We start from the raw sequence: 17,286 nt of genomic DNA, 5'->3' as shown, positions 1-17,286 counted from the left end.
TTTTAAATATATTTTATATATATGTTACATTTACATTTTCGTGCAGTTTTTTGTATCTGTTTTTGTATTTTGGTATCTTTACCTGTCTCATAAATTCAGGGCTACATCCTCTCTATAGACAAAGAGCTTATCTTGGAGCGTTCAGCTTCTTCTTTAGTACTTTCATAGGTGGATGTAGGAAGTAACAATAATATGTGATGATAATCTGTGATACATGAAATGATCTTATAATAATAGTAATAATGGATCTGTTCCTGTCAGGAAAATGCTTGTGCAGAGGTTTCATTGTGCTTGACATTGTCCTTATTACCACCACAGCTCTGCCTCGCAGTGACAGTTTAGTTGCAGTTTCGAGGCTCATTTGTGTACCAGCATAAAGACTTTCCTCGCAGTGAGCTGTGATCTCAACTACTGAGCTGATGCATGCTATAGTTACAGCTGGATATTTTTTCCTTTTCGTAAAGTGTTTAAACATCGTTCATTATTAATTGTTTTACATATTTTGTCTTTGATGAACGTAAACAAAAACACTGCATGAATTAAAGTAATAGAAACAATTAAAATACACTGTAATTAGTACTTTTAACAATTTGATAGATGCCTTTTATTATATTTTTAACATCAGCATGCTGAAGGACTTGTTTAGAAGAGACTGCTAATTTATATGCTAAAATATGTTTTTCTGCTTGGTCAAGAATATGAAAACACTTTATTATCTTCTAATACATTTTCTAAATGCTTTTGTGATCGCAGTACCAAAATGAGCTGCATCAGGTACTTCCCTGTGTATCTGGAGAGGATCAGAAGTCCCAGGTATACTGGTACTGGGGGTTGCAGCTGTAGGGATGACTCTTTCTGAAACCTCCAGCTGACTGTTTCCTCTCAGCTGTAAAAAGCTGATGATTTACAAAACAGACACCACATCGTTTAAATAGATGAGGCTCATCATAAAATAAGAGATACTTTACTCTCCGAACATTGTTCCTAGTTTCCATTCATCCATTTAGTTTACTCTGGTCTTAATCAAGATCTTAAGAAGGGATATTGTTAGAACTTAGAAATAGGAGGAGCAATTCAGACGTTAAGTTTTTAATACGTATCGTTGGACAGAAGAAAGTGGCACACCTATTCGTCTTCAAAACAGGTTTGACTGACAGGTTAAAAGTTTACAAGACAAGATGCTGAAACGTTACTGTGTGTGTGTGTGTGTGTGTGTGTGTGTGTGTGTGTGTGTGTGTGTGTGTGTGTGTGTGTGTGTGTGTGTGTGTGTGTGTGTGTGTGTGTGTGTGTGTGTGTGTGTGTGTGTGTGAAAGAGAGCTTGAGAGAAGCTGAGCTTTATTCAAAGTGATTTGAAACAAACTGCAGCAATAAGGACAAACTAGTGCACAGTTTTGTTTACATGAGCGTTATTTTGTATGCATTTGTACAGCTCAATAACTGTGAGAGTACATTGAGAGCATTTAGCTCTAGTAACAGGTATTTGTACCAGTGAGCATGAAAATGTAAGGGAAAGACCTAGTATGTAAGCACTGACTGGTACTGTACAGTATATGTATGTGTGTGTGTGTGTGTGTCTGTGTGTGTTTTTATGCTCGAGTGAATGAATAAACGAGTCAGTTTTAACAGTAGCAATTTAAACAGTAAAAGAGTAGCACTATATTTATAAAGAAGTACAAACAACAATTATTTGATGCTCAAATTAATTAATATCCAGTTTATTTCCAATTAGTTCCAAATTCATCTTGAATTCAATTCAATTTTATTGAATTCATATAGCAGCAAATCACACCATCAGTCACTTCAAGGCTGTATGTATTATTGTATGGTAGACCCTACAATAATACATACAGAGAACCCAACAATCATATGACCCCCTATGAGCAAGCACTTTGGCGACAGTGGGGAGGAAAAACTCCCTTTTAAAAGGAAGAAACCTCCAGCAGAACCAGGCTCAGGGAGGGGCGGCCATCTGCTGCGACCGGTTGGGGTGAAAGAAGGAAGACATTTGTTGTAGGTCTGATTGAAGGACTGATGTGATGGTAAGTTGACTGCTGCTCCGCTTTGAATATTGAGTGATTAGTGAATGGACTTTAAGCCCAATTGTGCCCAAGTTTAAGACCATATTCATTGGTTGTTTTTGTTGCTGTTATTACTTTGGGCTTTTGTTCACAAGAATTGCTAGCTTCCCTAGAGTTTTGGACACCCAGACAATCAGATGATTGCTGAGAAAGCACAAGGTTTTTATACCCCTGTGCTATTCATGTCGGTGCAGGGGCTCTCCCTGAGAGGCCAGTATTGAAAAAGGGATGCTTCAGAGGAAGATGAGGAAGATGATATTTCAACATCATCTTCAGAGGAAGGTGGGTTGGCTGAGGTGTTGACGTGTCCTTTTTGAGGAAATCCAACTGAGTTTTGGAAACTGCAGTTGAATTTTTGCGATCCATGACTTTCCCAGCTTGAAGGCTGCTGAGAGAGCACAAGGTTTTCTCCCCCTGTGCTATTCATGTCAGTGCAGGGGGCTCTCCCTGAGAGGCCAGTGTTGAAAAAGGGATGCTTCAGAACCTCCAAGGGTGTTATGCGCTGACTTGCATCCAAGGCCAACATCTGTTTGATTAGCCTGACAAGTAATTGTTGGCCATTTTCAGGTCCTCTCCTAACCTTCAGTAGTTTTTCGAGGTCATCGAGACACTTAAGTTTTATATATCGAGTTTCCTTGGATTGATAATCTGTCTCGTATTGAAATAGTTCTTTGGTCTTAAATGTCCAGCGCTGTTCGTTGTAGTTATCTTTGATGAAATAGAGATCAGTGTACTCGCCAGACTCTAGAAGATGATCTGGTAGCTGACCCTGGGTTTCAGTTATGAATCTCAAAACATCATAATTGTCTTCCCCAGGATAGAGAGGCACCCCTGTAGCAAGCTCCACAGCTACCAGCCCCAGAGCCCACATGTCAATTGCTTCATCACGTGGAATGCCAAGCATAACCTCGGGTGCACAAAATCCAACCGTCCCCACACGGTGACCAGGAATCAGTGCAGAAGCGGGACGTGCGAGGCCAAAGTCTATAAGTTTGACTTTGACGGGAGACTCATGGCGATTCACAACCATTATGTTTCCAGATTTGAGGTCAGCATGCACTATTCCCACAGAACCCAGGTGGAACAGAGCATTTGTGAGCTGATGCAAAATGGGACCGAGTTCTCTTATTGGGAGACCCCGGTTTTTCCGGTCCCCTATGTATTCCCACAGGCTTTGGTCAAGGAGTTCAAACTTTAAGCAAATACGCTCCCCATCGAGGAAATAGCCGTTCCATTCTACAATGTTGCACCTGTCTGGATCCAAGCGACGCAGCTGCTCCAGGATGAAAATTTCCAGTTTTGCCTGTTGCAGACTTTTAGGGTCACTCTTGTTGACTTTAATAGCCACAGTTTGGTTGTTTTTTGTATTGCGACATTTGGTTACAACACCAAAGCCTCCTTCCCCAAGGAAAGCCTCTACCACGTGGTGATCTCCCAAAATGGTCCCTTCAGGTATTTCAAGATCATCTTCAGAGGAAGATGATATTTCAGAATCATCTTCAGAGGAAGATGATATTTCAACATCATCTTCAGAGGCAGATGAGGAAGATGATATTTCAACATCATCTTCAGAGGAAGGTGGGGTGGCTGAGGTGTTGACGTGTCCTTTTTGAGGAAATCCAACTGAGTTTTGGAAACTGCAGTTGAATTTTTGCGATCCATGACTTTCCCAGCTTGAAGGCTGCTGAGAGAGCACAAGGTTTTCTCCCCCTGTGCTATTCATGTCAGTGCAGGGGGCTCTCCCTGAGAGGCCAGTGTTGAAAAAGGGATGCTTCAGAACCTCCGAGGGTGTTATGCGCTGACTTGCATCCAAGGCCAACATCTGTTTGATTAGCCTGACAAGTAATTGTTGGCCATTTTCAGGTCCTCGCCTAACCTTCAGTAGTTTTTCGAGGTCATCGAGACACTTAAGTTTTATAAATCGAGTTTCCTTGGATTGATAATCTGTCTCGTATTGAAATAGTTCTTTGGTCTTAAATGTCCAGCGCTGTTCGTTGTAGTTATCTTTGATGAAATAGAGATCAGTGTACTCGCCAGACTCTAGAAGATGATCTGGTAGCTGACCCTGGGTTTCAGTTATGAATCTCAAAACATCATAATTGTCTTCCCCAGGATAGAGAGGCACCCCTGTAGCAAGCTCCACAGCTACCAGCCCCAGAGCCCACATGTCAATTGCTTCATCACATGGAATGCCAAGCATAACCTCGGGTGCACAATAACCAACCGTCCCCACACAGTGACCAGGAATCAGTGCAGAAGCGGGACGTGCGAGGCCAAAGTCTATAAGTTTGACTTTGACGGGAGACTCATGGCGATTCACAACCATTATGTTTCCAGATTTGAGGTCAGCATGCACTATTCCCACAGAACCCAGGTGGAACAGAGCATTTGTGAGCTGATGCAAAATTGGACTGAGTTCTCTTATTGGGAGACCCCGGTAATTCCGGTCCCCTATGTATTCCCACAGGCTTTGGTCGAGGAGTTCAAAATTTAAGCAAATACGCTCTCCATCGAGGAAATAGCCGTTCCATTCTACAATGTTGCACCTGTCTGGATCCAAGCGACGCAGCTGCTCCAGGATGAAAATTTCCAGTTTTGCCTGTTGCAGACTTTTAGGGTTGCTCTTGTTGACTTTTATAGCCACAGTTTGGTTGTTTTTTGTATTGCGACATTTGGTCACAACACCAAAGCCTCCTTTCCCAAGGAAAGCCTCTACCACGTGGTGATCTCCCAAAATGGTCCCTTCAGGTATTTCAAGATTATCTTCAGAGGAAGATGATATTTCAGAATCATCTTCAGAGGAAGATGATATTTCAGAGGAAGATGGGTTTGCTGAGGTGTTGACGTGTTCTTTTTGAGGAAATCCAACTGAGTTTTGGAAACTGCAGTTGAATTTTTGTGATTCACGACTTATTTCAAGCTCATCTGAGCCAAAGGATAGGTTGGCTGACATGGTGTAACTTGTCTGCTTGTTCTGTGAATTGGTGAGAAACAAAACTGAACTTGTTTTGGTTTCTGTCATAAAATGCTCTCAAAACTTCTCGAAAGGGTTTTCGTTGCTGTCAGGTCAATGTCCGTTAAGCTATAAAGTATAATAGGTGAGCGCTCCTATTTATGGGTTTTGGGATCAAAGCAAAGTTGCCACGTCAGAAAGGATCAAAGCAAAGTTACCGCATCACAAGGAACCAAAGCGTTCTAATATGTGCGCGCATGCGCACACGTGGTTGTTTGTGTAACGTTGTTCACACTCAGAATTTTAAAATGAGGAAACTGACAGTTACAAAACTTTTTGTTCGTTTATTTGTATTTTTTTTTCCTGCATACCATATCCAGCTTTTCTGTATAAAGTAATAAAGAATCTTGGATTTTAATATTGTAGTGCGTGGATTTCGGATTTAGTGCTTAAAACTTCGTGAAACTGTAACCGTATTTCATTCACCATAAATAACTATCTGATTTTGAATAGTTTTGTTATCAGATACAGAAGTCTAAAACCAACATTTCTCTGCCTGGGCTGCCTTGTAGCTCTGCACGTTGTCTCTTCAATGTGTGACCCGCTCCCTCCCCGAACAGTCGGGGGTGAGTGCACTAACGTGTCCGGAGGTTGCCGTTTTAATGAGTGTTTGCTGGAAAACAAAAAAATAAAAGGAGTCTGCAAGAAGGATTTGTACGTTTTCACAATGGGGGAGTTTGCGTAAGTCCTAGTAAATAATTTTCTGGAGTGTGTACGTTACACATGCTAATTTTTAAAATTGTTTTTATTATTTTGCTAGCTAGCAAACTCGTGGGATAAATGATTGAAATGCACTCAGTGTGATGCAATACGGTGCCGCTATTCTAACAGTTAGTTATTGCAGGGTAATTTCTGGAATATGCTGTGAATTTAACCAAGATTACACAGCAGTAGCAGTATTGCGAGTTACTTCCCCAAAGTGAACGCTTTAAACGTTAGCCCGATGCTTAACTAGCCAACTCAAGTTTTCTGATTGAAGGCTAAAAGCGGCGTAGTCACCGAATAAATAGAATATTGATTATATTTTTGTGTATTGCTGCAGTTTTTTCAAGTTTTAACTTGGTGCTTTTGGCAACCGTAGGGGGAAATAATGGTAATATGGCTGATCCATATGGACACAAAGAATATAGACTTTTTTGTGCTACCGAAGTTCCCTCGCTTTCATTCAAAATCTGTTTATCGTTAAACAACTTAAACATAATTGCCTCAAACTCACATCAAGGCCTGTGGGACACTATCAGCCACTGAGACAGTAGACAAATGACTATTTCAAAGGGAGACGGACAATACATTATAATTGTATATAATAATATCACAGATGATTGATTAAATAGGTTTTTGAAAGATGCTTGTGCATTCTTCAAGTCTTATATGTTGAATTGAACAGAGTATGTCATCTGTTCAAAGCCCAGTCAGTGCTGTTCTATGTGCCTGTCTTACTGTACATGATGTTATTATCACAAACACTTTAAAGGTGATAATTTAGGACTTCAGCAACACAGACTGCAATGTAGTTAAGTGTGTTACAGTTAGTTTTGAATGAATCAACTTAAAAAAACAACACAAGCCAAGATCTGTCTCCTCTTATTTTTTGTGTCACATAAGAAAGAAGCATCGAGATCTGATGAGAAGACTTATTAATCTGGCCTTTGACATGGTCTTACTGAGGTGATGCGAAGTGAAATATGCATCCTTTTTTTGTGCTGGCCAAGTTTGAAAATGGACATTGAACGTGCTTACAAAGTGCTTGAAGTTGACCCTGAAAAAGGTTTATGAACCCAGAAAAAGTCACACATGGAGTTAAAACCTCTTATAGCAAGTTAATCATATTAAATTAATTAATTACCTTCATCGGTAAACATGTTTATGCAGTACATAGTAACAGTGAGTCCTCTGGTTCACTACATTTGGAGATGTAAGTCTTAACCTGTCACATGCATCGGGAAGGAAAATACAACCAACATTTAAATGTCTTAATTAGATTTATTTTAAGTGTCGTAATGAGCTGCTGAATGTGAAAGTTAGCAACTGTTGATTTTACTGGCCAACAGTTACACAGTGTTAGCTAATTACTCTTTACTCTGAGTTGTTGAAACAAATCTTGTCTGTTGTTGGTTAATCTGATTCCTGAGCGCTTGTGTTTGTGCTCAGCCAAAGACGTTGGGTTTTTGTTTTTAAATGTTGAAGCAGCTCTGCTCTCTATAGTATTTATTTGTTGGAGGAAATGCGTTTTGATCATCCTCATGTTTATTTCCAACATGATATTCTTATTCTTGGACTCTACTAGAGTAGCTTTGCACGATTCACAGTTAAAAAAAAAAAAGCTTCTTTATCTTACACCAAGCCCCTCTTTTTCTCCTCTGCCTGAAAAACAGGGGTTTTGGCATTTTTTTGCCTTTAAGCTAACTTTACTCATATTGGTTAATATTAAAAAGACTTGCTATTAATGATCAAGGCTTTTTTTTAACATCATGGATTGGGTGTTCTCTTTTTTTTCATGCTTTTTCTGGGGTCTATGATGGATAATTTGGAATTAAAATTGCATAAATTAAGATCTGATTACAAATATTAGTCTCACATGTTGCATTAATTTAATTCAAAAATGAGTCAGGTAGGTAGAAATACACCAGAATAGTGAAATTAATCTTGTATTTATCGTCTAATCTTGATCACATGTTCAGCACTCATAAATAATATATTTGGAAAACAAAAATATTTGTGCTTATTAGTTTGTTTATTTATTACAGAGGAAAAAACATGACACTCTTCCTCACCACTTCCATCCAACCATGTCCTTCAGGACTCATTTTAAGCTGCGTACAGAAGGATTCAATCAGTCTGCAGAACACACATGCATCTGCTCCAGTGGCAATGAATGAAAACATCTGGCTTTGTTACTATGCATACTGAAATAGGAAAAAAAATAAGATGAATGAGTTCAGCGCTCTGAGCTGGATGTCTTTCTGAAATACAACTCTCCTGCCTCCTTCTCTCACCCCAACCAATCACAGCAGATGGCCCCGCCCCTCCCTGAGCCTGGTTCTGCTGGAGGTTTCTTCCTGTTAAAAGGGAGTTTTTCCTTCCCACTGTCACCAAAGTGCTTGCTCATAGGTGGTCATATGATTGTTGGGTTTTTCTCTGTATCTATGAAGCACCTTGAGGCAACTTTTGTTGTGATTTGGCGCTATATAAATAAAATTGAATTGAATTATGGTCTTCATGAGAAATGTCTTTACTTGCTCAAATTTGATCTTGTAAAAGTCAATCATAAAGCTTATGGAAACGTGTCAAATTTTATTGCGATCTAGATCAAACTCATTTTTGATATTTGTTTCTATGTGCTGCGTGTGTTATTTGTTATTCAGATGTGAAGTTTAAAAAAGTTTAGCGAAGTCTTCATTTAACAAATGTTATTTCTGGGGTTTTGTTTTGCTTGCTCATCGTCGATGCTGTGACGCTGTGTCACTGCACAGATCCTCCAGGGAAAATGCTTTTTCACATTTTGACTGTTGTGATTTATTATTTCTACTTTTCCATCTTTCACATGTTTCATTATCCAACACACACATTATTCTCTCCCACTGTGCTCCTACTTTTTACTTCTTTGAAAAAACATTTAATCTTCACAGTACTGCCAAAGTGCACCAACACATTGTGAAGTGCACAGAGAGTCTGGATTTCCATTTCTCATACAGTACCGAGCAAAAGTCTTGAACCACCCCCTCATTTTTTTTCCGTATTTTGCCAGGTCAGTCTGTGTTAATGGTGTTATTAACTGCGTTCTTCAACTAAAAAAGTGGGAACAAATTATGTGGGGTTTTGTTTTTTTGCAATAGGCTGCAAGTAAATGTGTAAAGATACAATTTAAAATTGGTTCTTTGTTAAGTTTTCTGGTCCTTTCTGTGATTTAGGTGTGTTTCATAGATTAGTGTGAAGTGTCTTAACAGACAAAAACTGGTCAAATACAAGCCCTGGATTAAAAATCAGAAACACTTTAAAAAGCCTGGAGAGCTATTCCTTAATACCACTTTAAAGATTATAGGGAAGTCCGGATCCCTGGAAGCAAATAAAGAAATGAGGGATGGCTCAAGACTTTTGCACAGTGCCATACATGTCATGTTCCCTGTTTTATAGCTCAACTCAAACTGACATGTTCTCACTAACTGCTTCTCATTTTCTCCACAGTAAACTTTGACCACTTCCAGATACTGCGGGCCATCGGGAAGGGGAGCTTTGGAAAGGTAATGTGGTCTCCATTTTTCATGCGACTTGTATATTCTTTGCCCTTAATTACCCACCACAGTCGTCATCTCTAAAGAATCAAAGCAAACTAAGCTAAATGTGCTGGGATTACACTTTAGTTCTCGTATGCTGCTTAACAGAGCCGTCCTTTTTTTTTTGCTCATTTAATAACAGTTATAAATGCAGCTTATGTAATTATTTCTATAAAGTCAGTTAGAGGAGAGCCAATTTATATTTCATCTCACTCCATCTATTGGGAATTTTGACCCCACGTCTCAATTGAATTACAGAGTAGCACAATTCTGCAGCTCTATTTGTCATCGCGTGGTTGGGCTGAATAGAGGCAGGAGGAGAACTTGGCGTGTGCGTGTGCACGCTGCATTTTGTGAAACCAAATTACCCACAGTTCTTTTCAACCTTGTCACAGGTGCCAATATCACCGTTGGTGGCCATTGTTGATAAAACAGTCATTTTGGATTAACTTGTGGGCCTTTTTTTTTTTTTTGCCTCCAAAGGCGAAGTGCCTGTGTTTATGTATTTATTTATTTATTTATTTTAAACTCCCAGCAGAGGGAAACTTCTCTGGTTGCAAAGGACTGGAGAAGTCTTTTGGAAACTGCCTTCAGCTCTTTTGCCCTGTCCACATTTTCCCGATGAGTTTATGGGCTCAGTCACTAGTTTCAGGTCATGATGAATAAAAGATGAAGTACATTTTGTAACTAAAGGTCATCATTAGAAAAGCCAGGAAGGACAGTTATTCAGGGTATGGCCAAGCTTCAGGCTTATAAGGGGACTTAACAGTGGATGACATCACGATGGCTACATCCATGTTTTATATAAAGTGTATGTTTCTTGTTTTTGTGATATATAACAAGATAGCAGATGGCAAACTGCAAGTTATATCATGTTGATGAATATGTATGAGATATTTCCACTCTTAATGGAGCACTCAGCTACACCTCAAACAGCTTCAGTAAACCTATAGTGGAGATGAGCCTTCAGGCCCTTTTTGTGCATCTTTGGTCTCCATTACCTTCTTTGATGCATGTAATCCTCGTTATGTGGTCCTTACATTTCCTCGCCTTCATACACGAACGGCTTCAAACGTCTGTTTTATATAAACTAGAGGAAAGCACAGACAGGCAAGTGTGTCTTTAGAATGTTTGTATTAGTTTGTCATTGTGTATGTAAAGTGTTTCTTAGTTTAGTGCATTCAGCACAGATCCTCTTTGATCTTTTCCTCTCTCGTTTCTGAGAGAACAACCGGTGTTTCACTTTAATATGACAAATCCAGATTAAATGCATCCACAGCTTTTGTTTGTGTTTCTGTAAAATCTTGTGCTTTCATTTCTTTGTTAAATTTATTCTGTCATAACAGGCCCATGGATATGTCTCATGACGAGAACTGAAAGATGAATTAGTTTGGCAGTCAACAATACTTTAATCTTTCTACATTAAATCACTATAGAACCACACTGATTTGCTTGTTTACAATTTCCTGTCACAAAGAGGCAGCGGCTGCTGTCTGTCAGCGCTTCAGAACATCTTAGAACCAACAGTTAGCTGGTCTGTACATTAGTAAAAGAGGGCATATATTAGGGTTGGCCACTATGTAAAAATATTCCAACTGACAATCGTCAGCCCAATAATCAACAAGACCTTTTGATGGGCAGAGCAATGTAATCATGCACGGACTGATTCATGCATTTACAACACAGAAGAAGTCCAAACATGGACGAACTACTTGCAAAAAAAAAAAAAAAAGTTGCCAGTTTGGGATTTCTTTGGCTTTAAACCGGATGAAAGAGGTAAACCAAAGTGGTGTGCTGCTTATGCAGACGTATAGTGCGAGCACGACTAACTTGCATGAGCATTTTATCTGTCCATGTACAAATGCTTTTTTCTGAACATAGGCTACTCCCTTTTTTTCTTTCTGTTGTGAGTTTGAGTAAATGAATCGCTACACTGTGAGGCTATGAGGGTGCATTTGCTCGCAGATGAAAAAGGCTGCTGTTAAAACAGCGCTCCTATTATTATTATTTTTTCTGTTGACTGCTTCTATTAGCTCCATCATTATTAGCAAACTTACTCATGGGCAAAGAAATAAATAAATCGTCCTTGTAAAAACGATGGACGATAGGCTCAGCCTAATCTCCATTGTTATTTTCATCTTTGTTCATCAGATTTTTTAAAGGTTTGTCCACCAGAAACTTGATGTGACACACTTGATAAATATCAGTCACTTGCAGTCAATTCCATCTTATATGTTGATATGAAGATATCCGTCAACACAGCCAGTTGTGACCGATACCAACATAGGATTTGGATTTATATACTGAGATATAAACTCAGAGTTTTAGCCTGCAAAATCACAGAGAGAGTGGCTGCAGGTCAGTCTCCTCTGAAATGTTACAGGACTGTGATTTCATCAATATATTAATTGATACAAAAAAAGGTGAAAGAGTGGTAGTCTGTCCCAAGACCTCGTATCTTATTATTAGGGTTTAATAATGTTATTATTGCTATTCTACACTAAAAGGTCATCGATGGTTCTTGATCAGCCGTTGGCAATTAATTTTCCCAAATGGCCACATGAGAAACTGGGACTGTTGTGGAGGGCTGCAAAACAAAGCTTAAGTGAATATTGTGCAGAAACGAGTTGGCTTAGTGACCTTCCACAACTGGGACTGTTGTGGAAGGCCATAACTTTCCCAGTAACCAGTCAGTCAATCTGGATAATATACAGTATATTTGTGGGTTACAAAGATTAGTTTCATTGCTCTACTAATAGACGTGCATTGAGCCAGCATGTGCAGTACAAGGACCTGAAACTGAATAGAGTTCAGATCTTATTAAATGCGTCTTTTGCTTTTTAAATTGTTCTTTCCAGCAAGTTTAGTTTTCTGCTGTTTGTCCTAATGAGCACGTCTTCTTTATAAATTCAGTTCAGTATAATGCATAAAAGAATCTTTCCATAAAATGGTAAAAATATATGTTTTGAGAGATTGTCTCCCGTTAGCGGTTAGCGGTGTCATCTACAACAGATGGTGAACTATAAAACAACAAGAATCAATTTTCTACAGTTTGTTTTTAGTTCAAGCTCTTAAGTTGATATGAATTCATGGGTCTGGGCGTATGAAGCATATTTAAACATAATAAAACCATCGCCGGTGCCAATATGAGAGCCAACCACTTTAATGCAGCGTGTAAGATTTTATGATGCTAACTGAAAGCATTTGGCGTCTTATAAAGCATCTGCTTTATCACCCTTATTGATGATAGTTTACAAAATGAACATCATGACCTCCAAATAGCGACTGAGACCATAAACTCATCAAGAGAGCAGAGGTCTGTCTTAACATGGAGCTCGTTTTGCAACATGACTCGGCCCAAGTTTAAGGTAATCCCGCACTGGCTTCACTTTTCAGACCCTGAAGATACGTCCATCTTTTATATAAAGTTTATGGCCACCATAAATCATCTTGTAATGCCTGGGGGCACTGGTGCCAGGGTTTACAACCTCAGTCATGCTTTAGATTCAATTGTCTCCTTCAGCGAGGCTCTTAAACTCTGAGCTTTGTGCTTATTATTAAGCCTTTTTTCATTACTTTTGTGTGTCACTTTTTAAATACATGCATTGTTTCTGAGTTGGTTGCTGCCTCTGTCTGCATCAAACTGTAAGTGACAGAGATTGTTAAGACTGACACCAATATTTGCTGATTCAAAAGGCTGATACATCAAATTATATATATATATAATATAAGCTCCCGAGCTCTTTCGGTAAAGACTGGAGCACACAACAGACTTTAACACACATTTCTGTGTCCTTCTCTTTCCAGATGGCAGCAGAAGAGGAGATCAAGGTGCTGAGGATCCAGCTCAGAGAGAAGGAGGAGCAGGTTCATCAGGCTGCTCAAGCTGGCCTGGATCTCCTCAACCAGCAGGTGGAGCTGCAGAACCGACTGGATGAACAAAGAGTAGAGATGACCAACGCCCTCGAGGTCCGCTCTTACACAAATAAAGAGAAAAAGCTCCAGTAAACCGCCACGAGCCCAATACAAAAGTCCTTGTTTTCCTAAGTTTCCCGCCCTGTTGGTCATCCAAACTAACCTCTCCACCTATCTTTGTCTGATGTGTGTGCCACAGGCTCTCGAGCAAGACAAGTACTCGTTGCAGAAGGAAGTGGAGCTGAAAACTCGGATGCTGGAATCACTGCAGTCGGACTTTGACTGTGTGAAGAATCAGCAGAAACAGCACCTTCAAGAACAACAAGAACATCTGGAGAGGGCTCATAGCATGGCACTCAGTGAGCTTCACAACAAGGTACAACAGCACCTGGTCTCCTCTGGTATGAGGCCTGTACTAATGAGTGAAATCAGGGATAGGGAGCTATGCTAAATGTGTATCTGTGTGAGTTATGAGGTTAAATGCACGATGGTGTCTTACACCAGTAAAAGCCCCAATTCTTGAGTGGCTGTTAGAGCAGTAAAGTGAGATACTTGTTGAGGTGTAGCACGCTGTCACTGCCTTCAGTCTTTTTGGGGCTGGAAACATGATTCAGAGAATCTGGTCCACCACATCTGTATGAGTACAGTGACTGTCCTGTTGTAGAAACCAGTTTGACATGAATTAAGCTTTGCATTATGATGTGCATTACACTGCTGGAAGCAGACATGGAGACACTGTGGTCATAAAGGGTCATGGTCAGCAACAATACTCAGATATGCTGCAGGATTCAAACGATGCTCAGGTAGTGTTAATGGGCTCAGAGTGAACCAAGAAAACATCGCTCACAGCCTGACTGTTCCACGGCAGGATGGATCCACGCTGTCATGTTGTTTTCCAACCTGTGATTGTGGTTTTTGCCGTCTCAGATCCTGAGGTTGCAGTCTTCTCTAGAAGCGTCCCAGCTGAATGAAAAACAGCTGAAACATAAGCTGGAAATGCAGACCGAGACGCTGAATAACAAGACGGAGGAGCTGCGAGCTCTAAACGAACACACACAGAGTTCCATGACGTCGGAAATGATAGAGGTGCAGATGAAGATCACAGAGCTGGAGAACGTTAAAGTGAGTGACTTCTACAGACGGCTCGTTCTCACAGTGACCGTGTGATAATGGAGACCATCCAGAGCTGAGCTGCTATGTTAAGCTGTTCACAGAAAGGCTACTGGATCTGACAAGCTGCTTAGTTTTTCCAGATGTTTTTGGTCCTTTAAGCACCACAAAGCATGTACCATTACCATTAATCATTAATGGCATGAGAAGAGGAGGTGTTGTGAAGTGGGTGTTGAATCAGCGTGTGGTGTAACCTGTTTCTGTCTGCCAGGTGGAGCTGGAGCAGGCGCTGCAGGAGTCACAGTACAAGGAGCAGCAGCTGCAACTGAGCAACAGCAGCCTGCAGCGGCAGCTGGAGCGAATCACAGAAGAAAAGGAGGAAAGAGAGAAAGAAGCGGTGTCCTGGTTCAATGCATTAGAGGTAAACATGTTACAGTCTGCTCTTCTCTGTGTTGTGCAGTCACACTCGGGGTGTTCTTAAATAAGCACTTTCACTAATCTCAAAATAGATTAACAATATAATAATCTAAAAATATTAATGGAACGATTGAAATTAGGCAAGTAGGAGATGATATTGTGCATTTGATGAAGCTCGTACTTGCTGCTTGGTTGGTTGTATCCGACTGTGCTGCAGTCACGTCCTGTGATAGTCTAATCAGGGCAAAGTTGATAATACAATCCAATTTTGAATACTTAGAGAAGTGTGTTTAGTTTCACACAGTAAGCATTTCCACAGACTGTCGCTTCAGTCTTTGTCTTTCTCTCTGTAATGACAGAAATCTCGTGAGGCCAACAGGGATCTGCAGATCGAGTTGGATCAGGTTCTTCAGCAGGCCCAGGATCCAAACAGCAAAGGGAACTCGCTGTTTGCTGAGGTGTGTCACACTTTCCTTTGACAGCAGGTCTCTGTAAGTCCAGAGTTGTGCTCCTGAGAACTCGATCTTGAATCGAACCTGAAACCTCAGTAAATGGCTCCATGTCGTGTTGCAGCTGGAGGACAAGCGGGCTGAGATGGAGAGGCAGCTCATCAGTGTGAAGGTCCAGTATCAGTCGCTGCAGAAAATACACGCCTTTAGCAAACAGCAGATGCAGCGCTTGAAGGTAGCGTGCGATAGCTCATCTGGTCGGTCGCCGTTTTGTAACTGGCTGGTGGTTGGCTGACAGTACGGATGTGCGTGTTTGGTGCAGGTGCAGATAGCCACTCTGATGCAGCTGCAGGGCTCCAGGGCTGACCCTGCTCAGCTGGAGAGACTGCAGTCCATGCTGTCGGAGAAAAATGGAGAGATCCAGAATCTGATGACTAAACTGCAGCGACTGGAGAAGGTGGAGGTGAGAATGTAACAGTCGTTACAGAAAGTGTGTGCGCTCGTGCGAGAGTAACACCTGCCCTGTTCCACGGACAATTACACAAAATGCTTTTAAAGGAGATTTACTTCACGTTAGTCCTACTTACTGGGAAAAACTTTCCCAGCAGACGACTGAGAGGCGCTACCATAACATTTATAAATTAGAGCTGGAGATTAACAAGTCCAACTACAGGCTCAGATAGAGCTACGTCTCTAACAAATGGGATGTTTTCTGCTTTAACAGGAGCTCGGCTAAGCCTCTCACATAACATGAACTTGTGCTGTTGAGATAAGATGCTACACCCTGCTCTCCTAGATTCGGACACACAGTCACATGTCATTTTTTCCGTGTGCAGATGTTGTTGAAGTCTCAGCCGGCTAATCCGGCTCCAGCCGCTGATGGAGATGGCCAGGATGAAACATACTACACCGACCTGCTCAAAATGAAGCTCAGCAACGCTGTGTGAGTTTGGCTGTTTTCTGGCCTTTTGCTTGACCATCTACAGGTTTCCTAGAAATATGATGATCTGAATAAAAGAATGAAATTGTCAGTTGGCCTTTCTCGCCATCAAAATGAGTCTGGATCCATATTTTGGGACAGATGTATCCATAAATGTCTGATTATTGGCTCGTTAGAACAGCATAAAATCTTGGTTCACTTTCATGGTAAATGGACTGATTCTCACACAGTGATTATTCTGCTCTACTTGAACACTGAAAGGGCTTTAAAGAAAGGTCAGTGAAACAATGTTAAACGATTTATCTTTAATTTGAGATGTTCAGGTTGACACAATGAGAAAGGGTGAAAATACATTACAGGTAAATTTATGTGAAGAAGCCAGTGCTTTGAGCCCCATTCATCTGCAGACAACTTGAAGTCATGCTCCGCCACCTTATAGACGGTACTTGGGGTGCTTAATGTTGTTGGACTTGGATGAAAGTGGGAAAACGGCCACAGTAATTAGGTTCAGACATTAGAACAGAAGTAGAATCACTGTGCGGTTGAAGAAACTATTGCAGAACAAAAGAGGTTTTATCCATTTATAACAGATTTCTCTGTCTTTCGATCTTCATGCAGGAAGTCTGGGTCAGGTGATGGTTTTCTTGGTTTCATGAATCAGTGTTTGTAATTCTGAAACACATATATTTGTCTGCACTGGGAAGATTTGATATTTTCATGATAAAAAATAAACTGTTACTGTAACAAAGAAGGTTAGACTTCAGTTATTTCATCTACATATTTAACTTTGGCTTCAAATAGGTTCAGTGTGTGTGTGTGTGTGTGTGTGTGTGTGTTTGTTTCTTAGTAAGGATGCAGAGCGTCTGAGAGAGGAGCTTTCTCTTCAGAGGATGAAGTCTTTGTCAGAGAGTCAGAGAGCTCTGGAGCTGGAGAGGAAACTCTTCACATCTGAGCGTTTGCTCAAACAGGTAACAGGCTGCTCTGACTGCAGCACTTCCTGTGTTAGCATCTCTTACAAGTGCCGTTTAAAACGTTTGCAGTCTTCTGTTCCATTACGGTCACTGATGACAGAATCCCTCATCCCACACTT

General features: G+C 40.6%; 2 protein-coding genes across 6 annotated transcripts in view; one reads left to right on the top strand and one right to left on the bottom strand.

The window, feature by feature from the left end:
- The window catches only part of spdl1 (spindle apparatus coiled-coil protein 1), a 33,990-nt gene that overhangs the window by 14,398 nt on the left and 2,306 nt on the right, over positions 1-17,286 (top strand). For 3 of the 5 annotated variants that reach the window (XM_085183990.1, XM_085184015.1, XM_085183981.1), the window contains exons 2-11: positions 9,277-9,332; positions 13,173-13,334; positions 13,480-13,656; positions 14,208-14,402; positions 14,662-14,811; positions 15,167-15,265; positions 15,381-15,491; positions 15,579-15,719; positions 16,093-16,199; positions 17,044-17,164. In XM_085183990.1, coding sequence (XP_085040116.1) covers positions 13,173-13,334; positions 13,480-13,656; positions 14,208-14,402; positions 14,662-14,811; positions 15,167-15,265; positions 15,381-15,491; positions 15,579-15,719; positions 16,093-16,199; positions 17,044-17,164 — 1,263 coding nt within the window. In that variant the 5' untranslated portion in view covers positions 9,277-9,332. Of the gene's footprint in view, positions 1-753; positions 814-5,377; positions 5,773-9,276; positions 9,333-13,172; positions 13,335-13,479; positions 13,657-14,207; positions 14,403-14,661; positions 14,812-15,166; positions 15,266-15,380; positions 15,492-15,578; positions 15,720-16,092; positions 16,200-17,043; positions 17,165-17,286 lie in introns of those variants that run through there. The other 2 variants (XM_085184008.1, XM_085184000.1) reach the window with 2 other exon arrangements.
- LOC146524069 (uncharacterized) lies at positions 95-5,237 on the bottom strand. The gene has a single exon (XM_085183850.1). The coding sequence runs from the start codon at positions 5,098-5,100 to the stop codon at positions 2,242-2,244; it is 2,859 nt and encodes a 952-aa protein (XP_085039976.1). The 5' UTR covers positions 5,101-5,237; the 3' UTR covers positions 95-2,241.

Source organism: Neolamprologus multifasciatus, chromosome 2 (assembly GCF_963576455.1).
Source record: "Neolamprologus multifasciatus chromosome 2, fNeoMul1.2, whole genome shotgun sequence".
Lineage (NCBI taxonomy): Eukaryota > Metazoa > Chordata > Actinopteri > Cichliformes > Cichlidae > Neolamprologus > Neolamprologus multifasciatus.
This window is presented reverse-complemented; position numbering and strand designations above follow the sequence as displayed.

Bases quoted from the DNA above. Each gene is read 5' to 3' on its own strand.
- LOC146524069 (XM_085183850.1), bottom strand. From the start codon at position 5,100: ATGACAGAAACCAAAACAAGTTCAGTTTTGTTTCTCACCAATTCACAG.